The sequence below is a fragment of the Trichomycterus rosablanca genome, chromosome 9, assembly GCF_030014385.1.
Source record: "Trichomycterus rosablanca isolate fTriRos1 chromosome 9, fTriRos1.hap1, whole genome shotgun sequence".
Taxonomy (NCBI): Eukaryota; Metazoa; Chordata; class Actinopteri; order Siluriformes; family Trichomycteridae; genus Trichomycterus; species Trichomycterus rosablanca.
Genome location: NC_085996.1, coordinates 29,029,742 through 29,046,735, shown reverse-complemented (window position 1 = coordinate 29,046,735; position 16,994 = coordinate 29,029,742). Strand labels below are relative to the sequence as shown.

At 39.9% G+C, this 16,994-nt stretch overlaps 1 protein-coding gene across 1 annotated transcript in view; it reads right to left on the bottom strand.

Annotated features, from left to right (window-relative positions):
* Positions 1-536: 536 nt before the first annotated feature.
* pinx1 (PIN2 (TERF1) interacting telomerase inhibitor 1) overlaps positions 537-16,994 on the bottom strand; it is a 39,584-nt gene continuing 23,126 nt past the window's right edge. Inside the window, exon 7 of the mRNA XM_063002196.1 lies at positions 537-3,326. Coding sequence (XP_062858266.1) covers positions 2,610-3,326 — 717 coding nt within the window. The 3' untranslated portion in view covers positions 537-2,609. The remainder of the gene's footprint in view (positions 3,327-16,994) is intronic.

Sequence of the window (16,994 nt, the reverse complement as noted above, 5' to 3'; positions counted from 1 at the left end):
GCGCCCCATGGGCAGCGTCCTGTGACCACTAATGAAGGTCTAAAAGATGAACAACTCAAACAGCAGCAATAGATGAGTGATCGTCTCTGACTTTACATCTACAAGGTGGACCAACTAGGTAGGAGTGTCTAATAGAGTGGACAGTGAGTGTATTTAAGAACTCCATAAGCATTGCTGTGTCTGATCCACTCATACCAGCACAACACACTAACACACCACCACCATGTCAGTGTAACTGCAGTGCTGAGAATGATCCACCACCCAAATAATATCTACTCTGTGGTGGTCCTGACCATTGAAGAACTAGAAGGCTAAAAAAGTATGAAGCGAAACAGATGGACTAGTCAGTAATTGTAGAACTACAAAGTGCTTCTATATGGTAAGTGGAGCTGATAAAATGGACAGTGAGTGTAGAAACAAGGAGGTGGTTTTAATGTTATGGCTGATTGGTGTATGTATATATATATATTAGAACAAATAAACTAGTTAATATTGAAACAAAGAATACTACATAGAAATCACTAAAAGCAGACACCTTTGGGATTTTTAGCATTTCATTTAATGATACAAGTCTGACATTAAAGAGAAAAAATATCCAATCAACACTCGGTCTAGGTTTTTATACAGACTGCATATTGATTTAAGGTAAATGTGGGCTACAATCTGCCAGCAGCTTTATACCTTACACCAGGAAGAGGAAATCCATGACAGCAAGACAGAGGATGCAGGTCTGTTTTAAAAATAAACACAAGAGGGGGAAATGGTAGAATACAATTAAACAAGGTCATCATTTTTATATGTTTCTAGGCATTGTTACAAAGACACTGTATAGGAAGTAATTTCAGGGGAAAAAACCCGATTAAATGTCCAATGATTTGTAGGTGAAACCCATTTAAAAAAAAACTCTGAACAGGACAATGTTACTATTAAAAGAAATCATGGAAAACAGCCAAGATAGATTCAAACGTATATGTTTAAATGCCCAAATACTAAAAATGCCCTGAAACATTACTACATATTTCTGTTCATTAAAATGCAATAAAAAATTAAAAATGCATTTATTGTGTAGAAGCTATACATGTGGTTGTAACTATAATTCTAATTACAAAGCTTAGCATTTTGTTTAGCCATTTGAAAATATAATTTCACATCTTGCACTTAGAGACACTTTAGGGTGAGAAAAAACATAGCCTCGCTGACAAATCTATGTAGAAAAAAACATGAAGTGCTACAAAATGTGAGCGTAAATCAGTTCTAAGTAAATACAGACATTTCGAACATTAAAGCATAAAACAAACAAAGCGCTCAGGTGGCGCAGCGGTAAAACACGCTAACACACCAGAGCTGACATCTCAAACTCTCAAGTAGTTCTGCTACTGGCATGTTGGGCGTCTATACGGACAATAAATGGTTCGTCTGCCTGGGTAGGGATTGCCTGAGGGGATTCCTCATAACTGCTGCGATTACAACTTCTGCTGGCTGTTCGAGGCGCCTGCACAGAGATGATGGATAATGGAGATTGGTGCGTGACTCTCCATATGAACCCGCCTCATTCAAGTGATAAGAAGCAATCGGCTACTGCACACGTGTTGGAGGAGGCATGTGATAGGGGTCAGCAGCAGTAGAGGAAGCAAAATGCAATCGGGTAATTGGAAACAACTAGATTGGGAGGGAATTAAAAAGTAGTAGCTGATATTCAGCAAGGTATGGACCCACTTTTCCTCTTGTAAAAGACACTGCCAATCAATATAAATTATTCTGAATTATCACCTGATCAATAATTTACAACAGTTCTATTCTGATGAAGGTGGTCTCTTCCAAGATGACAGTGCCCTGTACACATTACATGGGGGCTTGCTAAATCTTTTGATTATTATTAAAATGAATCAAGACAGAAAGTAGGGGGAATATATTCTGGAACAACAGTCTATTTTTGCAGTACAGTGCTAGGGCATTGCAGTCTTTTGAGTGGCGGGCCAAAACCAAACTAAACTGTCTGTACATTCACAAAAAATAGTTTAACTTGTTAAACCAAAGTAAAATGACTGATGCGTGTTTTATGGAATTGACAACTCAGCATTTTTAAGTGATTTGCTAGTTGATAAGAGTCTCATTTGATGCACGCAGCATGTTGAGAACAGTCTGCAGTTTAACCGTGCAGTGACCAGAGCATTAATGTATTTAGTACAGTAAATTGTCTTTATAATGGATTAACGTCCCACAAGGAATCGTCTTCAGATTGGTGAAAATGTGGACCTTTTCTAATTTAAAGTATGCATTTTGTAAATGTTCTATTAAGAAAAATAAAATCCATAAAATTAAGCAGTCGAGGGTCGCTCAGAAGTGGTCCCAGACTTCTTATAACACTCCTGGATATTTGTTTTAGGTACTTTTATACTGGCTACACAGAAAACGGTTAGAAACAACATACAAGGTACAGAAAGTGGTTCTTAATTTAAGGCAAATGAATACCAGCCCTAAATACTGGTTTCTGCTTCCTTGATTACTAATAATCAGTATTTCCCTTGAAAAACCCACAGCGGTCAAACCCTCATTTAATTCTTTTTTTAATTGATGGGCACTGATAACCAAATAAATTGTATATAGTGCTAATTCTTATTTTTCTTCTTTTTCTTGTCCTTTTTTGGTTTCTTTTCTAGAACAACCTCTTCCGACCGCTCTTCCACGTCTTCTCTTCTTTTCCTCTTCTTAACCAAACTGTCTGTATTCATCACTTTTTCTTCTAAATCATGTTGGTTGGTTGACTCTGAAGGTGTGTCTGTAGGTGTTTCTTTGTCTTTTATCTTCTTCTTCTTCTTTTTCTTCTCTGTAGAAAGTACCACCGTATCTCCAGCTGTGTCCGTTTCTACTGTCAGGGTACTGCGTTCCTCTGCTCGATCCTCCTCCCTTACATCTTGTTTATTCTTCTTTTTCTTCTTCTTCTTCTTAGAGTCAGCTTGCTCTTCAATTACTAAAGAATCCTCAAATTCCTCCACCTTTTCCCCATCCTCTACTTGCTCTCTTTTTCTATGCTTTTTCCTTTTTTCCTTGGTTTGGCTCTCTTCTGTATCGCTGGTGTTGGGAGTGTTCTCGGTGGATTCAGGTGTCGCTGCTGGTGACTGAGAGCTGCTGCTGGTTTCTTGAAGGGAGGCTGTGGACTGGTTCCCACCTCTGCTTTTCTTTAGCTGAGCCATTCGCTGAGCAAAGTACTCCTGCATGGTCAGTGTACTGGTCACCGTGTTGAGTTCCGCCTCTGGGTTAGATATACTTTTTATTTCACTGCTGTTCACTTCTTTAGTCTCCTGAAATTCAGCATCACTGCTAGCCTGTAAAAACAAACAGGGAATTGAAAAAAAAAATGCACATGAATACATACATACATACACATATAAGAATACATTATATGTCTTAGATGATGCTGGACAACAGGTAACTGTTGATCATTACCATTGTGCTTGACTGAAGTTCAGATCCGATCAAGCTTTATCTAAAGAGTCAAATTTAACTAAAAAGTAATTATCTTATTTTTTTATGTATATAATTTTATTATCATCATCATCCCTGGGCTGATATAGTCTACAGACCCCTGTTAAAAAAATTTTTTGGATGCAAAAAAATCAGACCAACATATTATTTTAGTTCCACCTTTATTGTGGCCATAAATCTGTATGCTTAAATGGAAGAACAAACCAAAATCATTTAGAAGGAAAAATAAAACTTAAACTTATGTGGTTTCATAAAATGTGCACAACCTCATGTAATTGGGGGTGTGGCTGTGTTCAGAATGAACCAATCACATTCAAACTAATGTTAAATAGTAATCAGTGACCTTAGCCATCAAGTAAAGTGACTCTGATTAACCATATATAAAGTTCAACTCTTTTAGTAGGATTTTATGATCCACAAACAGCTTACAAAGTATTAAGAGATCTCATTGTTGAAAGGTATTAGTCAGGAGAAGGGTACTAAAAATTCCAAGGCAGAACATATATCATGGAGCACAGTGAAGACACTCGTCAACAAGTGGTTATATGGGATAATAGTAACATTATTAAGATTATCTGGACCTCGCTACAAAATTAACGTCATGTTTTACACTTTGGTTACATTCATGACAGGAACAATAGTTACTCATCACACAAGATTCATCAGTTCACAAGGTTATATCGAACACAGTCATGGACAATTTGGTATCTCCAATTCACCTCACTGCATGTCTTTGGACTGTGGGAGGAAACCAGAGCTCCCGGAGGAAACCCACACAGACACAGAAAGAACATGCAAACTCCACACAGAAAGGACCCGGACCGCCCCACCTGGGGATCGAACCCAGGAACTTCTTGCTGTGAGGCGACAGTGCTAGCCATTTAGCCACCGTGCCGCCCGGAATTTTTGCAAGTACTGGTTGTGTTCTACATGTAACAAAAATCTCCCGTATTCATCACATGTCTGGGGTTTGGGGTAGGATGGCTAAACTGAAACCCTTTCAAAGAAAAACATCCAGGCCTGGATGAATTTAGCAAAAACCTACATCAAGTCATGCATTTCATAATGCAGTATTTTAGCATAACCTATAGAAATGCACCATAAAGAGTGTTTACAAACAAAAGATGACATTTCTGAAAGTGACAATAATGCAAAATAAAACAGAATTTAACATAACATACATCTAGCTAGCCGAGAAAACTGAAATAAGAAATGACAGTTAGTAACAAGATGAACCTGTCTGTCAAACTTTCAGATTACCACACCCAGACACAAGCCATACTTTAGTCTATCAGCATTTCAATTTTGTTATTACATATTATTAAAACTTAAAAATGTAATACATTTTACATTAAAATAAACCTTAGTCTATTAGTCCATATTTAAACAAAAAAAACCCAAGTCAAAATAGTGACATCTGGTGCACAGTACATAAAATGTCATGTCCTTCAAGGTTCTGTTTATTCTGATTTGACAAGCCAACTAGAAAACAGGAAGCATCCCCAGCTATACAGAGCATTCACTCCAACTTGCACTGGCATCAGATAATAGACAATTATATCCTAGATAAAAGTAATTAAAACTGTAAAAGAATACCCTTCAAGCAATTCATGGTTAAGTGTCTTGCTTATGGGCCTAACAGTGGCAATCTGGCATTGGTGAGACTTGACCCAGTGACCTTCTGATCACTAGTACTGGCTAATGAGCTACATTGGATATAAAAAGTCTACACACCCCTGTTACAATGACAGGCATTTGCGATGTACGAAAATGAAACCAAGACGAATCATTTCCACCTTCAGTTGGATTCAGGTCTGGGCTCTGGGTGATCCATGTCAAAACATTGATCTTCTGTTAAAGCCATTCTGTTGTTAATGTGGATAGACACTTTAGTTCTTTGTCATGCTGAAAGTGAAATTTCTTTTAATGTTGAGCTTTTTAGGACAAGCCTGAAGGTTTTGTGCCAGAATTGACTGATATTATGATGTTCGTAAAGCCCCAGTTCCAGCTAAGAAAAAACAGCCCCAAAGTTAAATGCTGCCACCACCATGCTTCACTGTTACCCCTTTTCCACAAAAAAAAAAAACGTGGTTCTTGAACCGGTTCTGTTCAGGTTTCTCTGAACCTTGGTGTTCTTTAGAGAACCGACGCGTGTTTCCACCAGGTTTTGAGAACCAAGCAGCATCATCATCGATGGGCGTTATTTACTAAGAGTTAAGAGAAGTAATAACATGGCGGAGCATGTGGATTATGTGCGAGCATTTGTGCTGCTGTTACAGATGTTTGTTTTTATGTAAAAAGCAGCAATCTAACTATCGGTGATAAGAAGACGTGACGTGTTTGTCTCAATTGTTGTTTTCTTTAGTTCATTAATGTGAGAGGAGTTTTGCGCTTCGCTTTCACCGCGACTCTCGGCGCAAATAGCCGATTTGCTCAGCGCTCGACTCGAGCGGTGAAACATCATTAAAGTTCCACAACATGAACAATAATCTGTGTGAAATAAACATCAAATCCACTCTAAAATACAACATGTATCTGTGTTTAGCTGGATTTACTTCACGTGTGTTTATGCAGCTCGGGGAGTTGAAGGTAAAGGTCACTTTTATCTCATAATATCACACAGTTCATCTTTTTAAAGGCGCTTTGAAAATATCAGTGGCAAACTGGTTCAAAATGTAATCAGGTAAAGTTTAAAAGATAAAAATGCAGCATTAAACTCCATATGAGACTCCAGCGGATGGCATTGTTGCTAACGCGCTATGCTGTACAACACGACACGCCCACTGACGGACGTCACGGTTCGGGCTGAAAAACAAAGTATTCCGTGGTGCCAGATTGGCCCGCTAGTTCACTGTCTGGAACCTCTTTTTTCCGGTGGAAACACGCGGAACCGGTTCAAAATCAAGTTCGGGAACCGGAACGGGCTCCGTGCCGTGTCGGTGGAAAAGGGGTATGTGGGTATGGTGGAGTTCTGATGATGTGTAGTGTTGTTTTTGCTTTTCTGGAATGCTTTTGGCTCAATGTAGGTTTTTGCAAATGTAGACAGGCTTGGATGTTTGTAAGAAAAGTTTCTGTCTTCGTATAATTTTTTTCTATCACAAAAATCTGGCATTGTAACAGGGGTGTGTAGAATTTAAATCCACTGTAGTTGGCATGTGTAGCAAACAACCAGTACATGCCAGAAATTCCTGCAGCTTATTTAATGATGCTGTAGGCGTCTTGGCATTCTCCCGGACCAGTTTTCCTCCGTTCTTTTCAATAACTTGAGAGACGTCTAGTTCTTGGTAATGTCACGGTTGTGCCATATTTTATCCACTTTCTGATTACCATCTTCATTGTGTTCCATGGTTTATGTAATGGCCTGGTACTTTTGGTACCCTTCTCCTGACAGACACCTTTCAGCAATGAGATCCTGTTTATACTTAGGAATTCGTGCCAGTTCAGTCAAAACAGCCTTTGTATGGCTGGTCAATAATTTTGGTCGAAAAACCCTCAATTGATGTTCCAGTTCATTCCAAAGCTGTTCAGTGGGGCTGAGATCAGGGCTCTGAGCAGGCCACTGGAGCTTCCAAGCTTTTCCTCATGTCTTTATGGTCATGCTGGAACAGGAAAGGGCCTTCCCTAAACTGCTGTAAAAATGAGACGCATATAATTTTCTTTATTTAAGTGATAAATTCCTACTGTTAGCAATTGTTGTGACAAACACATCAATTCAATAATTAGAAAGGGTGTCCCAAAACTTGTTCACACACAAGAAAATCACAAAATTACAAATAAAATAGGATACACAATAGAAAGACACACAAACAGTCCGGTGTTGCTGATTTGTCCCCCTCTTACAAGCAAACACAGACATTAAAAGTATTATTGGTGTGAAAAGTTTGCATGACAACAGACCACAGGACAGCAGCCACAATGACTATGTTGAAAAGACCACAGGAGCACGCTTTAGATTAAACTCTACCCGGTAGACATTTAGTCAGTGCAGCACCCCTGCCCCATTCGTCTTCATTTTGCTAATGGGCTGCTCAATGCATAATGATTTGGGGTGAAGAATACCCACTCTGAAGCTTGTGCTAAACAACAGCCAAGCTCTACATTATGTCACAGGCAGCCATGAAAACAACATTTGTCAAAATTCCTATCAAGGGACCTTGGTTGGGGGGGGGGGGGGGGGGGGGGGGGGTTGTGCGCTACTGTAAAGAGGCACAATGTAACAAATGTAGCTTTATTCAGTCTTGCTGCTTTTATAGTACCACAGCATTGTAAAACATGTATGCTAATTTCAGTGGACAAGCACAGCACTTTCTTGTCTTTTTCCTAAATAAATTGATGCATTTCTAGATTTTTACTTTAAAACTTCAATAGCTGACGTTGGTAGCTCAGTGGTCAACATACTGGACCAGTAATCAGAAGATTGCCAGTTTAAGCCCCTGGGCAAAGTCCCTTAATGCTCGAATTGTATTTAGTCATTGTAAGTCGCTTTGATAAAAGTGTCTGCTAAATGCAATAAATATATTGTTAACAAAAGTGTTAATCGAAAAGGAGTCATGTAAACTGTCAGCCAACTTTGAATGTATATCATGTACAAAATATTAACAAAACACGTATATTAAATGGACAAAAAAATATACAGAAGAAAAGGTATGGATTCAAAAAAAAGATTAAAGAAAGACAGAATAACCCTGTAATTCCCAGGTTGTGCACAAAGCATTTTCACCAATTTGGGAAGTAGAAGAGCATGGTGTAAAGTTGATGGGCCATGGCAGCATGTGGCAGGCTAAGTGAAACGTCTGGGGGCCATTTGAAGAGTGAACTGTGAAATTACTCTCAGGAGAAAAACAGGGAGGGAGAGATAGGAGAGGAAGAGGGATGAAGTGAGGAGGAAAATCCTCTTCATCAGAGAACGAGCGGTGCTGTGTGTGGTTGCATGTTCGGGCCCGCTGGGGACCTCCATTAGCCTTATCTCTCCGACGTGGCGAGTGGAGTGCCGCTGGTAGCATTCTCTTACATTGCTGAGTGTGTTGTGCCACACAAATGCGCACACACACAAACAAACAAAAGCACAAATACAAGCGCTCTGACACACAGCCGGTGTAAACCCTCCGTACATGCCTGTTTAAGTGACTAAGAGGTCCCTGCTGGCACAAACAACCCTAAAGAGAAAGCTATCCGCCTCCCCTCTCTACTCCGTCCTCTCCTTCATTTCATTCTCCAAGCTTTCCTCTGCTTGATGGTCCTCTTGGCAGCAGGGAGGCCCCAGGAAGAGGATACGTTCCCCCAACGCTGTGTGCAAAACTCTGATAAGGGCACAGCAGCCTGAGTCACCGGCCCTTTCCTGCTCGCCTCTCCCCGAGCGCGAGTAACTGAGGAGGAGGACGAGACCCAAGGGAATAGCCAAAGTGTATGGGACAGACGAGGGGAATGACAGAAGCAAACACAGAAGCACGTCACTGACCCCAAAACACAGTAGCAGAACCTCTCTGAGCAAGAGATTTTTTTTAAATGATAAAGACTAATAGTCTAAAAAATACTTTTTTAAAGTATTTTTTCCCAACTTTGTGCTGTCAGATTCTTACTAATTTATAAATGAGAGGCAATTTCCCTTGCTGCATTAAGACTATGCTACTTTAGCCTTACAAATGCTGTGTCAGCACTAAGAACTTCTGGCATTCAGGAGCTAAAGACTGCATATGGCAGCAAACTAGCTCAACGATACAGTGCTATTTTTAAGAGGTCATGGAATCCGTAACTAAAGGTTCAATCTTTTATACATAGATTCTTCTAAAAGATATACGGACACTTACAAGAATAGTTGCTAAAACTGTATATTTCTATGTTTATAAGCAAGGCCCTACCTAATGTGAAATTCAAAATGTAATGTTTGTGTTTAACATTTTTTATTTGTGCAGCGTTCAAGTGCCTCAGGTTTACTGGTTAATCTGCACTACGGCAATTCAGTTAGCGATCGCTTAGTCAAAATGTCCAAGATGTCGAAGTGTAATGCCTAGTTCACACTACACGATTTTTGACCTGATTTTCGCTCACCGACCGGTCGGCGCTAGATTTGCCGGCTCGGGAGCAACTCGGCATCCGCTCGCCAATCAAAACTCGGCTCTCAATCGCTGTGTGAACTACTCAACAACTAGATCTGAACGACCAAAGAGAGATTTCTAGCCTGTCAAATATCTAGATCCGAGTTGCCTGACTGGCAATGAGTGCTATGTCAAACAGCCAGTGAGAACACAAGATACGGTGTGAGGGGAAATGCAGGGTAGGAGTGTAAAAAGGTGGGACAGGAGCATAATATAGTTTATATCAGAATACATCGGCACACACATGTTTTACAGTATTTCTGACTTTATCGTTCTCTACAAAACATAACACCAGCGCTGCATTGCAAATAATATTTATTAACCTTTATCTCACTACAGAACAATCCATGCTGTTTGCGTAGCTAAATCCACTCAGATTCATTTATTTTTTTCTCCTTGATTTTATGCAGCACATCAGCGCACAAACTTTGATCGCTCGCTACTTGTTGACGTGCATTTTTGGACGTGGTATCATTAAACCTTTCGTCAATGTTTCTTCCACTTCTCGGAAAGTCATGCAGTGTGAACTTGGCATAAAGCAGCTAAAAAAAACTACTCAAGTAACTAAGCTTGGTAGACTCGCAAATCCACCGTGTGATCCACCGTCAAAACACCGACAGAATTTTCATCGAGAGAACCTCCTCACACCATCGAATGTTCTAAGTTTACATTCAACTATTAAGGTAGGCTGTGCTGTGTATTGTAGCTTCCATTAATTCTATCATTCAATTTATGGGTGTTAATTAAAGACCGCCATGAAATGTGACACTTTTCTTTAAAAATCAATAAAATTCGTGATTTATAAAAAAACAAGGTCCGGTAAATTAGGCACATCTTCCAGTGAATTAAGTTTTTAAAAAGGGGGTTTTAACCCACGATGTCTATTGTCTGATAAAGACAGTGTAGAGCTATTTAATATTAGCTTGTTATTCTCTGAAAATCATTAGGTCAAAAGACCGACCAGCCAACAAATTAGTTAATTCTCCAGGACCAGCTGCACCCTACGGTGCAAACAATCTTTCCTGTCGATATTTCAGCACAACACTCCTGTACATACTATTTAAATTATGAGTGGTTTGAAAATTTGTCCTAATTAGTTTATTATATAATTAAAGCTTTATGGAAAAGCTTTCTGCCACACACAGTAAATACTAAACATACAGAAGGATTAAAGCTGTCCTTGAATGGTCTTACTTCCTAGCTACTGGTATATTATTCCTGATATATTTTATTAAAAGTGTCGAAATATGTATTTTACTTTTTTACTCAATTTTTTTTATAATGCTATAGCTAATACTGATGTAAGAGAGAATTCAGGTATGGCTATTCAGACTTCATTTATTTATTTATTAGGACTTTAACATCATGTTTTACATGTTTACCTTTGGTTACATTCATGACAGGAACGGTAGTTACTCGTTACACAAGATTCATCAGTTCACAAGTATTAATGTGAAACACACTCATGGACAATTTTGTATCTCCAGTTCACCTCACTGCATGTCTTTAGACTGTGGGAGGAAATCGGAGCTTCCGAAGGAAACCCACGCAGACACGAGGAGAACATGCAAACTCCACACAGAAAGAACCCGGACCGTTCCACCTGGGAATCAAACCCTGGACCTTTTTGCTGTGAGGAGACAGTGGGGGCAGTTGTAGCCTAGCGGTTAAGGTACTGGACTAGAAAGCAGAAGGTCGCTGGTTCAAACCCCACCACTGTCAGGTTGCCACTGTTGGGCCCTTGAGCAAGGCCCTTAACCCTCAATTGCTTAGACTGTAAGTCGCTTTGGATAAAAGCGTCTGCTAAATGCCAAAAATGTAAATGGTACCCACTGAGCCGTGGATTTAGATTTTCTCTTTCACACATATGTACAGACACAAACAGGATCTGGGCCAATTTGTTGAACATGGCTGTAGTTGATAAACACATGCATCACTAAGGCAGAATTTTGACATTATTTAACCAGCTATTGCATTATTCAGACTTAGATCTATTAGTAAAACAAGTGGCAAGCAAAATTATTGTGGCCATTAAAACAAAACTTCGTTCACCTGTCTTTTTAAATGGTATTATTTGCTGATACCTCAGAGCAAGAAATCAGAGATTTCTTCCATTGTAATAAAAACAAAAATAGTTTAACATGCATACATTAAAAGCACGTGCCCTTAAAAATAATAATAGTAAGAATAAATAATAAATAAAAATAAGCTATCAATGTATCCTTTTTCAATCACAAAAAACAGTGGCAGCATTAATGAGGGTTCAGAGTTATACAAGTGTGATGCTAAATACACCTAAAACTAGCTTATTATACACACTGACCAATAGATACTATCGAGGTGATATTGTAAAGGAGGCTGATTGTGTAAAAAAGTTTTCATTGTCCTGCCAGTATTATAAATTTGGCAGTGGCCTGGGCGTATGGATCGGCCCCAGATTACCCAGACTACCCTCCCTGATGAGGAAAGATGGTCTGCAGCACCATCCTTCATACCACTCATGTGGGTGGACAGCAAAACAGGTGGCACCTACGCAATACAGAGCTCTGCCGGCTTTAATTGGGGCCTTTATAACTCACATTACAAAATACTAAATGACCCTGAAATTATCAGTTGGAACAAACTGACTGATTCATTAATCTTTTACAAAACATCCTTAGTAGAATTTTTCCTTACCAAATTTCTCGGCACACAAAAAAGTTGATTAAAAAAGTTGATTAAAATTGCTGAAAAGTCAGACGAGCTCTTTGGCAGGAACCCAAATACAAAGTGAGGCCAAATACAGGATAATCTTTGGAAAAAAATGCTTACTTTGTCATTATGGGTGATAAGAATGGTGTAATGGGTAAATAGCAATTACATTAATTCACTATCAAATCCACCATATGAAACAGGCAACAAAAATCAAGGGGTCTAAATACAGTACTTTCTAATTGCACTTCATGTACATTCACACATTTTATTTAAGTGTACAGTTACCAGTTTACGAGCTATTCATTAAAACTCTATTGCACCACCTGTAGGCTGATCTGCTTACCTAACATGCCTGAGTAGCTAGATGGAATCTGCATATTTATATTAAGTCTCGGGGGCGGCACAGTGGCTAAGTGGATAGCACTGTCGCCTCACAGCAAGAAGGTCCTGGGTTTGATCCCCAGGTGGGGCGGTCCGGGTCTGCGTGGGTTTCCTCCGGGTGCTCCGGTTTTCTCCCAGTCCAAAGACATGCAAGTGAGGTGATTTGGAGATACAAAATTGTCCAGGACTGTGTTCAATATAACCTTGTGAACTGATTAATTTTGTGTAACAAGTAACTACCGTTCCTGACATGAATGTAACCAAAGTGTAAAACATGACGTTAAAATCCTTATAAACAAACAAACAATATTAAGTCTCATGTCTGTAGGACTTACTGTTTGATCTGTACAATTCTATATAGTGCCAGCGCTGTGTGGCCCCTTAATAAAATATTTGAAACAAACTGAATGGATACTGTACTTACTGATTAACATGTGCATGGGAATCTTTAGCACCCAATTAAACCTAATAGGCAATATTAACCCTCAATTAAACCTCAGAGATTAAAGTAAATAAACTAGGAAGAATATGCTAAATGAAGCAAATCGGCATAAAGCTAAGGCAGCATCTCTGAAGCAGGTCTTGATAGCACCCACCTGCATTAACTTCTCACCAGAAACAAATGACCACAACACACCGCATAGGGCATCATCACTAAATTCTGCTTGCTTTACATTGTAAAGTGCTTGCCTTTTCTCGCCCCCCAAGGAGCTAGTGTGTCAACCCCAAGATGGAAGAGGCGCTGTTTTACTCTGCATGCAGCTGTGATTTATTCGATTAAAAAGGGCAGTGATTAAACATGAGGTAGGCCTCCAGTACGGCTTCAGCTCGGGAGGAGTGGCAGGCAGTTAGCTTCCTCGGCTGCACAGTAATCACCCTGCCAGGGCAGTCCTGCCTGGGCATGTGCAGCTACAACATCATGAAGCCATTACTGTTACCACGCTGTCTTCGGTGAACCGTGTTAATCTGTAATGTTAACAGGGTTGGCACAGTTAGCCAGCCACAAAGTGAGCAATTTGTAGGGGGTAGGGGGCGGCATAAAAAAAGAAGGCTGGTTGGCAGTTAGACCAGTTTTTTATTTTTTATTATGCTGTGGCGGCAGCAACATAGCCTGTCAACAGCCACGAGGGAGGCAGCACTTTTGTTTGAGGGAATTAGATGTTATCTGATAGCAAATTAAGGCTCCCTGACTTCAAACAAAACACAGCTTTTTAGGGCAAGTAGTCGGTTAAAGGATTAGAAGAAAAGTGAAACCAACAAATTGAAAGTTGTGCAGTTGTTCCTTACAGATGACTTCACAACAGGGCACATTGGTTAAATAGCTGAATAAGTACCCACTGCATTACAAAGAAGCCCTATAGAGCTAGTTTTGTTTTTGCCCCAAATAACATTTTAAATTTCCTTAAAATTCCAGATTTTCTTCAAATGTATTTTTATTCTTCAGGTCATCCCAGAGATTTTTTATTTGGATTCAGGTCTGGGCTCTGGCTAAGCCATTCTAAAACTTTAACTTTAAATCTTCAGCTGCTGAAGCCATTCCATTTATACGTGGTTCATCACAATCACTTTACTCGATGACAGGTGTCACTGATGACTATAAACACCACACATCCCATAATTATAAGAGGGTGCACACACTTATGCTACCACGCTATTTTAGTTTTATATTTCCCCTTTAAATGATTCCAGTTTTAGTCAGTTTGTCTTCCGCTGCTGGGGGATCCCCGATTGCAGTCGAGGTGGATATATTGCTGCTCACGCCTCCTCCGACCTGTGTGCAGCCCTTAGCAGAACCCTTTTTCACCAATGCATTCTGCACAGGTGCCTCTCTATCTGCTAATCAGGGTCCTTGCACAGCGTTCGAAGACCCCACCCACATAGTCCGTCATCCCGCCCTAGCAGAACCGTGTCTGCTGCAGGCACTGCCATTTATGCCCGCTAGATGGTGCCCAGCTGAGCGGTGGCAATGCCAAGTTTCGAACTGAGGAGTTCAGAATCTCTGCGCTGGAGCGTTGGGCGCCTCAAGTTTGTTTTTAATTGAACTGTACATTATAAATCACATTAAAGGTAGAAATAAATCTAAAACGTATTCTTTTATTATTTGGATTAGTATTTACTTTTATTTAAACAGTTTTCACTTGGTAAGGCTACTGTATTCATGCCTCTTTCATGCGTATATGCACTTCGTCGAGAAATTTGTACCCTTAAACTTGACGTTTCCCTTAAACTCTACATGTTCAGTTTTTTTTTTTTTTTTTTTTTTTTTTTTTTTTTTAAATGTATTTATTTCATTGTTCAGTGCTTGGCTTGAGCTGTGCAATAAGACCTCATCAAAGTGCGAATATGAGACGAATCTGCATTTGTGTGGAACAACCGTCAAATCCACTCTGAAAGCTCCACATGTATCTGTGTTTAGCTGGATTTCCCTCCTGTTTCACTTTTAAACTTGTTTTATAGCTTGGGGTTCTGAGAAATTGTAAGACTGGAACGCACTAACCAGTTTCCCATACATCCTTATGGGGAAAATACCTTTAAACTCAACGTTGAGTTTCAAGGTATCACTGTACATAAAACTTTGCAAAGACATTTACAAAAAAATCAAACTCCAGACCTTGGAGCAATGGGCCACAGTCCAACCCTTTTATGTTATAATTACTGTATGTTTAGTCTTATGTGGGTAGGTAATGGGTATGTAATGGGTATGTAAGCTGATTTAAAAAACAACATTTAAAACAGAAAGAAAGCCGCTCAGGTGGCACAGCGGTAAAAATACACGCTGCAACCAGGGCTGGATTCTGAGTACCTCGTATCGAATCCAGCTCTGCTTCACTGGTTCGAAGCCGAGTGGCTGTATGAGCAACGATTGGCCGGTTGCTCAGTTGGGGGGTGGGACAAAGAACCGGATGTGGGTCTCTCCCTGTCAGAATGCGATTACGACCTCTGCCGGCTGATTAGAGGCGCCTGCACAGAGATGAGGAAGAGTGCCCTTAGGGTGTGTCTCTCCGCATGCAACGCTAGGTGGCGCCACACTCATCAATGTGTGGGTGGCAAAAATGCATCCGGCTGCTGCCCATGTTTCGGAGGGGATATGGGTTAGCTTCGATCTCCTCGGTCAGGGCAGGGTTCGGCATAGACAGAGAGGAAGCACGATGCGAATTGAACAATTGGATGCACTAAAGGGGGAGAAAAAAAGGGAAAAAATTAAATAAAAAAAGAATGAATATTATATACATAAAAAATATGTATATAAAACAGAAGAGTCAGATTTTTAAATTGCTGATCTAAAATATATACTTGTGCATGCTTAGCATGAATGTAAAGAAACTGTGGTGATGAAAGCACTGCTGGGCTAAAATTCTGCTTCGTCAGCAAACATTTAGGATGTTACTTCACTCAGAAGGGATCTCCCGGGCGTCCACCGACGCGGTCACCCCTCGCCCCTTTGCCGCATCTGCCAAGCGGCCGAGCTGATTCGATCTTGCCTCATTTGGGGAGTGCAGCTGCATCAAGAGAATGGCAAGGAACCAAGTAAGCTGTTGGGCAATTCTTCATAAGGACGGGCGTGGGTGGACTACGAGGGGATACAGGTGCCACCCGCTGGTCCTCCTGCTCGGTGTCAGCAATGGCGTAGGAGTGGAGAGGTAACCAAGGGTTCCAACAATCCTTTTAAGCAAGCTCTGTGGAGATATCAAACTGCTAATAGAACCATCAAGAAGGCCAAGTATGAATAATTGTGAATAAGTACTACTATTTTAACCAGGACGTCCACCTGCATATCAGCACACGTTTTGAAATAAAGGATAAAAAATGTGTTTAAATTCAGAATGTGCTTGTAATATTTATACTTTTATACTATTATATTTTTAATAACAATAGGTTAGCTGCAGGTTCTTAGTAAATATCTGAAAAACAAGTTGGTACTGAACAAAATTATTTATTTATTAATTAATTTTTTGGTTGGGAAAGAGGGAAGGGGGTTTTCCAACCTACCAAATTCCAAAACAGACTAATCCTGCAAACTGGTCTAGCAACAGGTGGGCAAAATACAGCATAAAATACTTCTTTATTCATTTATTCTGAGGCAATACTCAGTGTAAAATCTTACAAATGTACCTGACATCTTTAAGCATTTTATATATCTCAAAAATTTGATATGATTTAAAAAAAAAATCCCCCCTAAAAAAACAGGTTGCCTAATGAAGCACAAACTCAGAGACACAAATTCTAGCAAAAAAATCACGAATATATAAAATTGCAAGCAAAAAAAAACACCCAAAAGTGTAAGCCTTGGTGATCCACCTTTGACTCACGCAGTAGCAGTAAAAAATGACTAAGTTT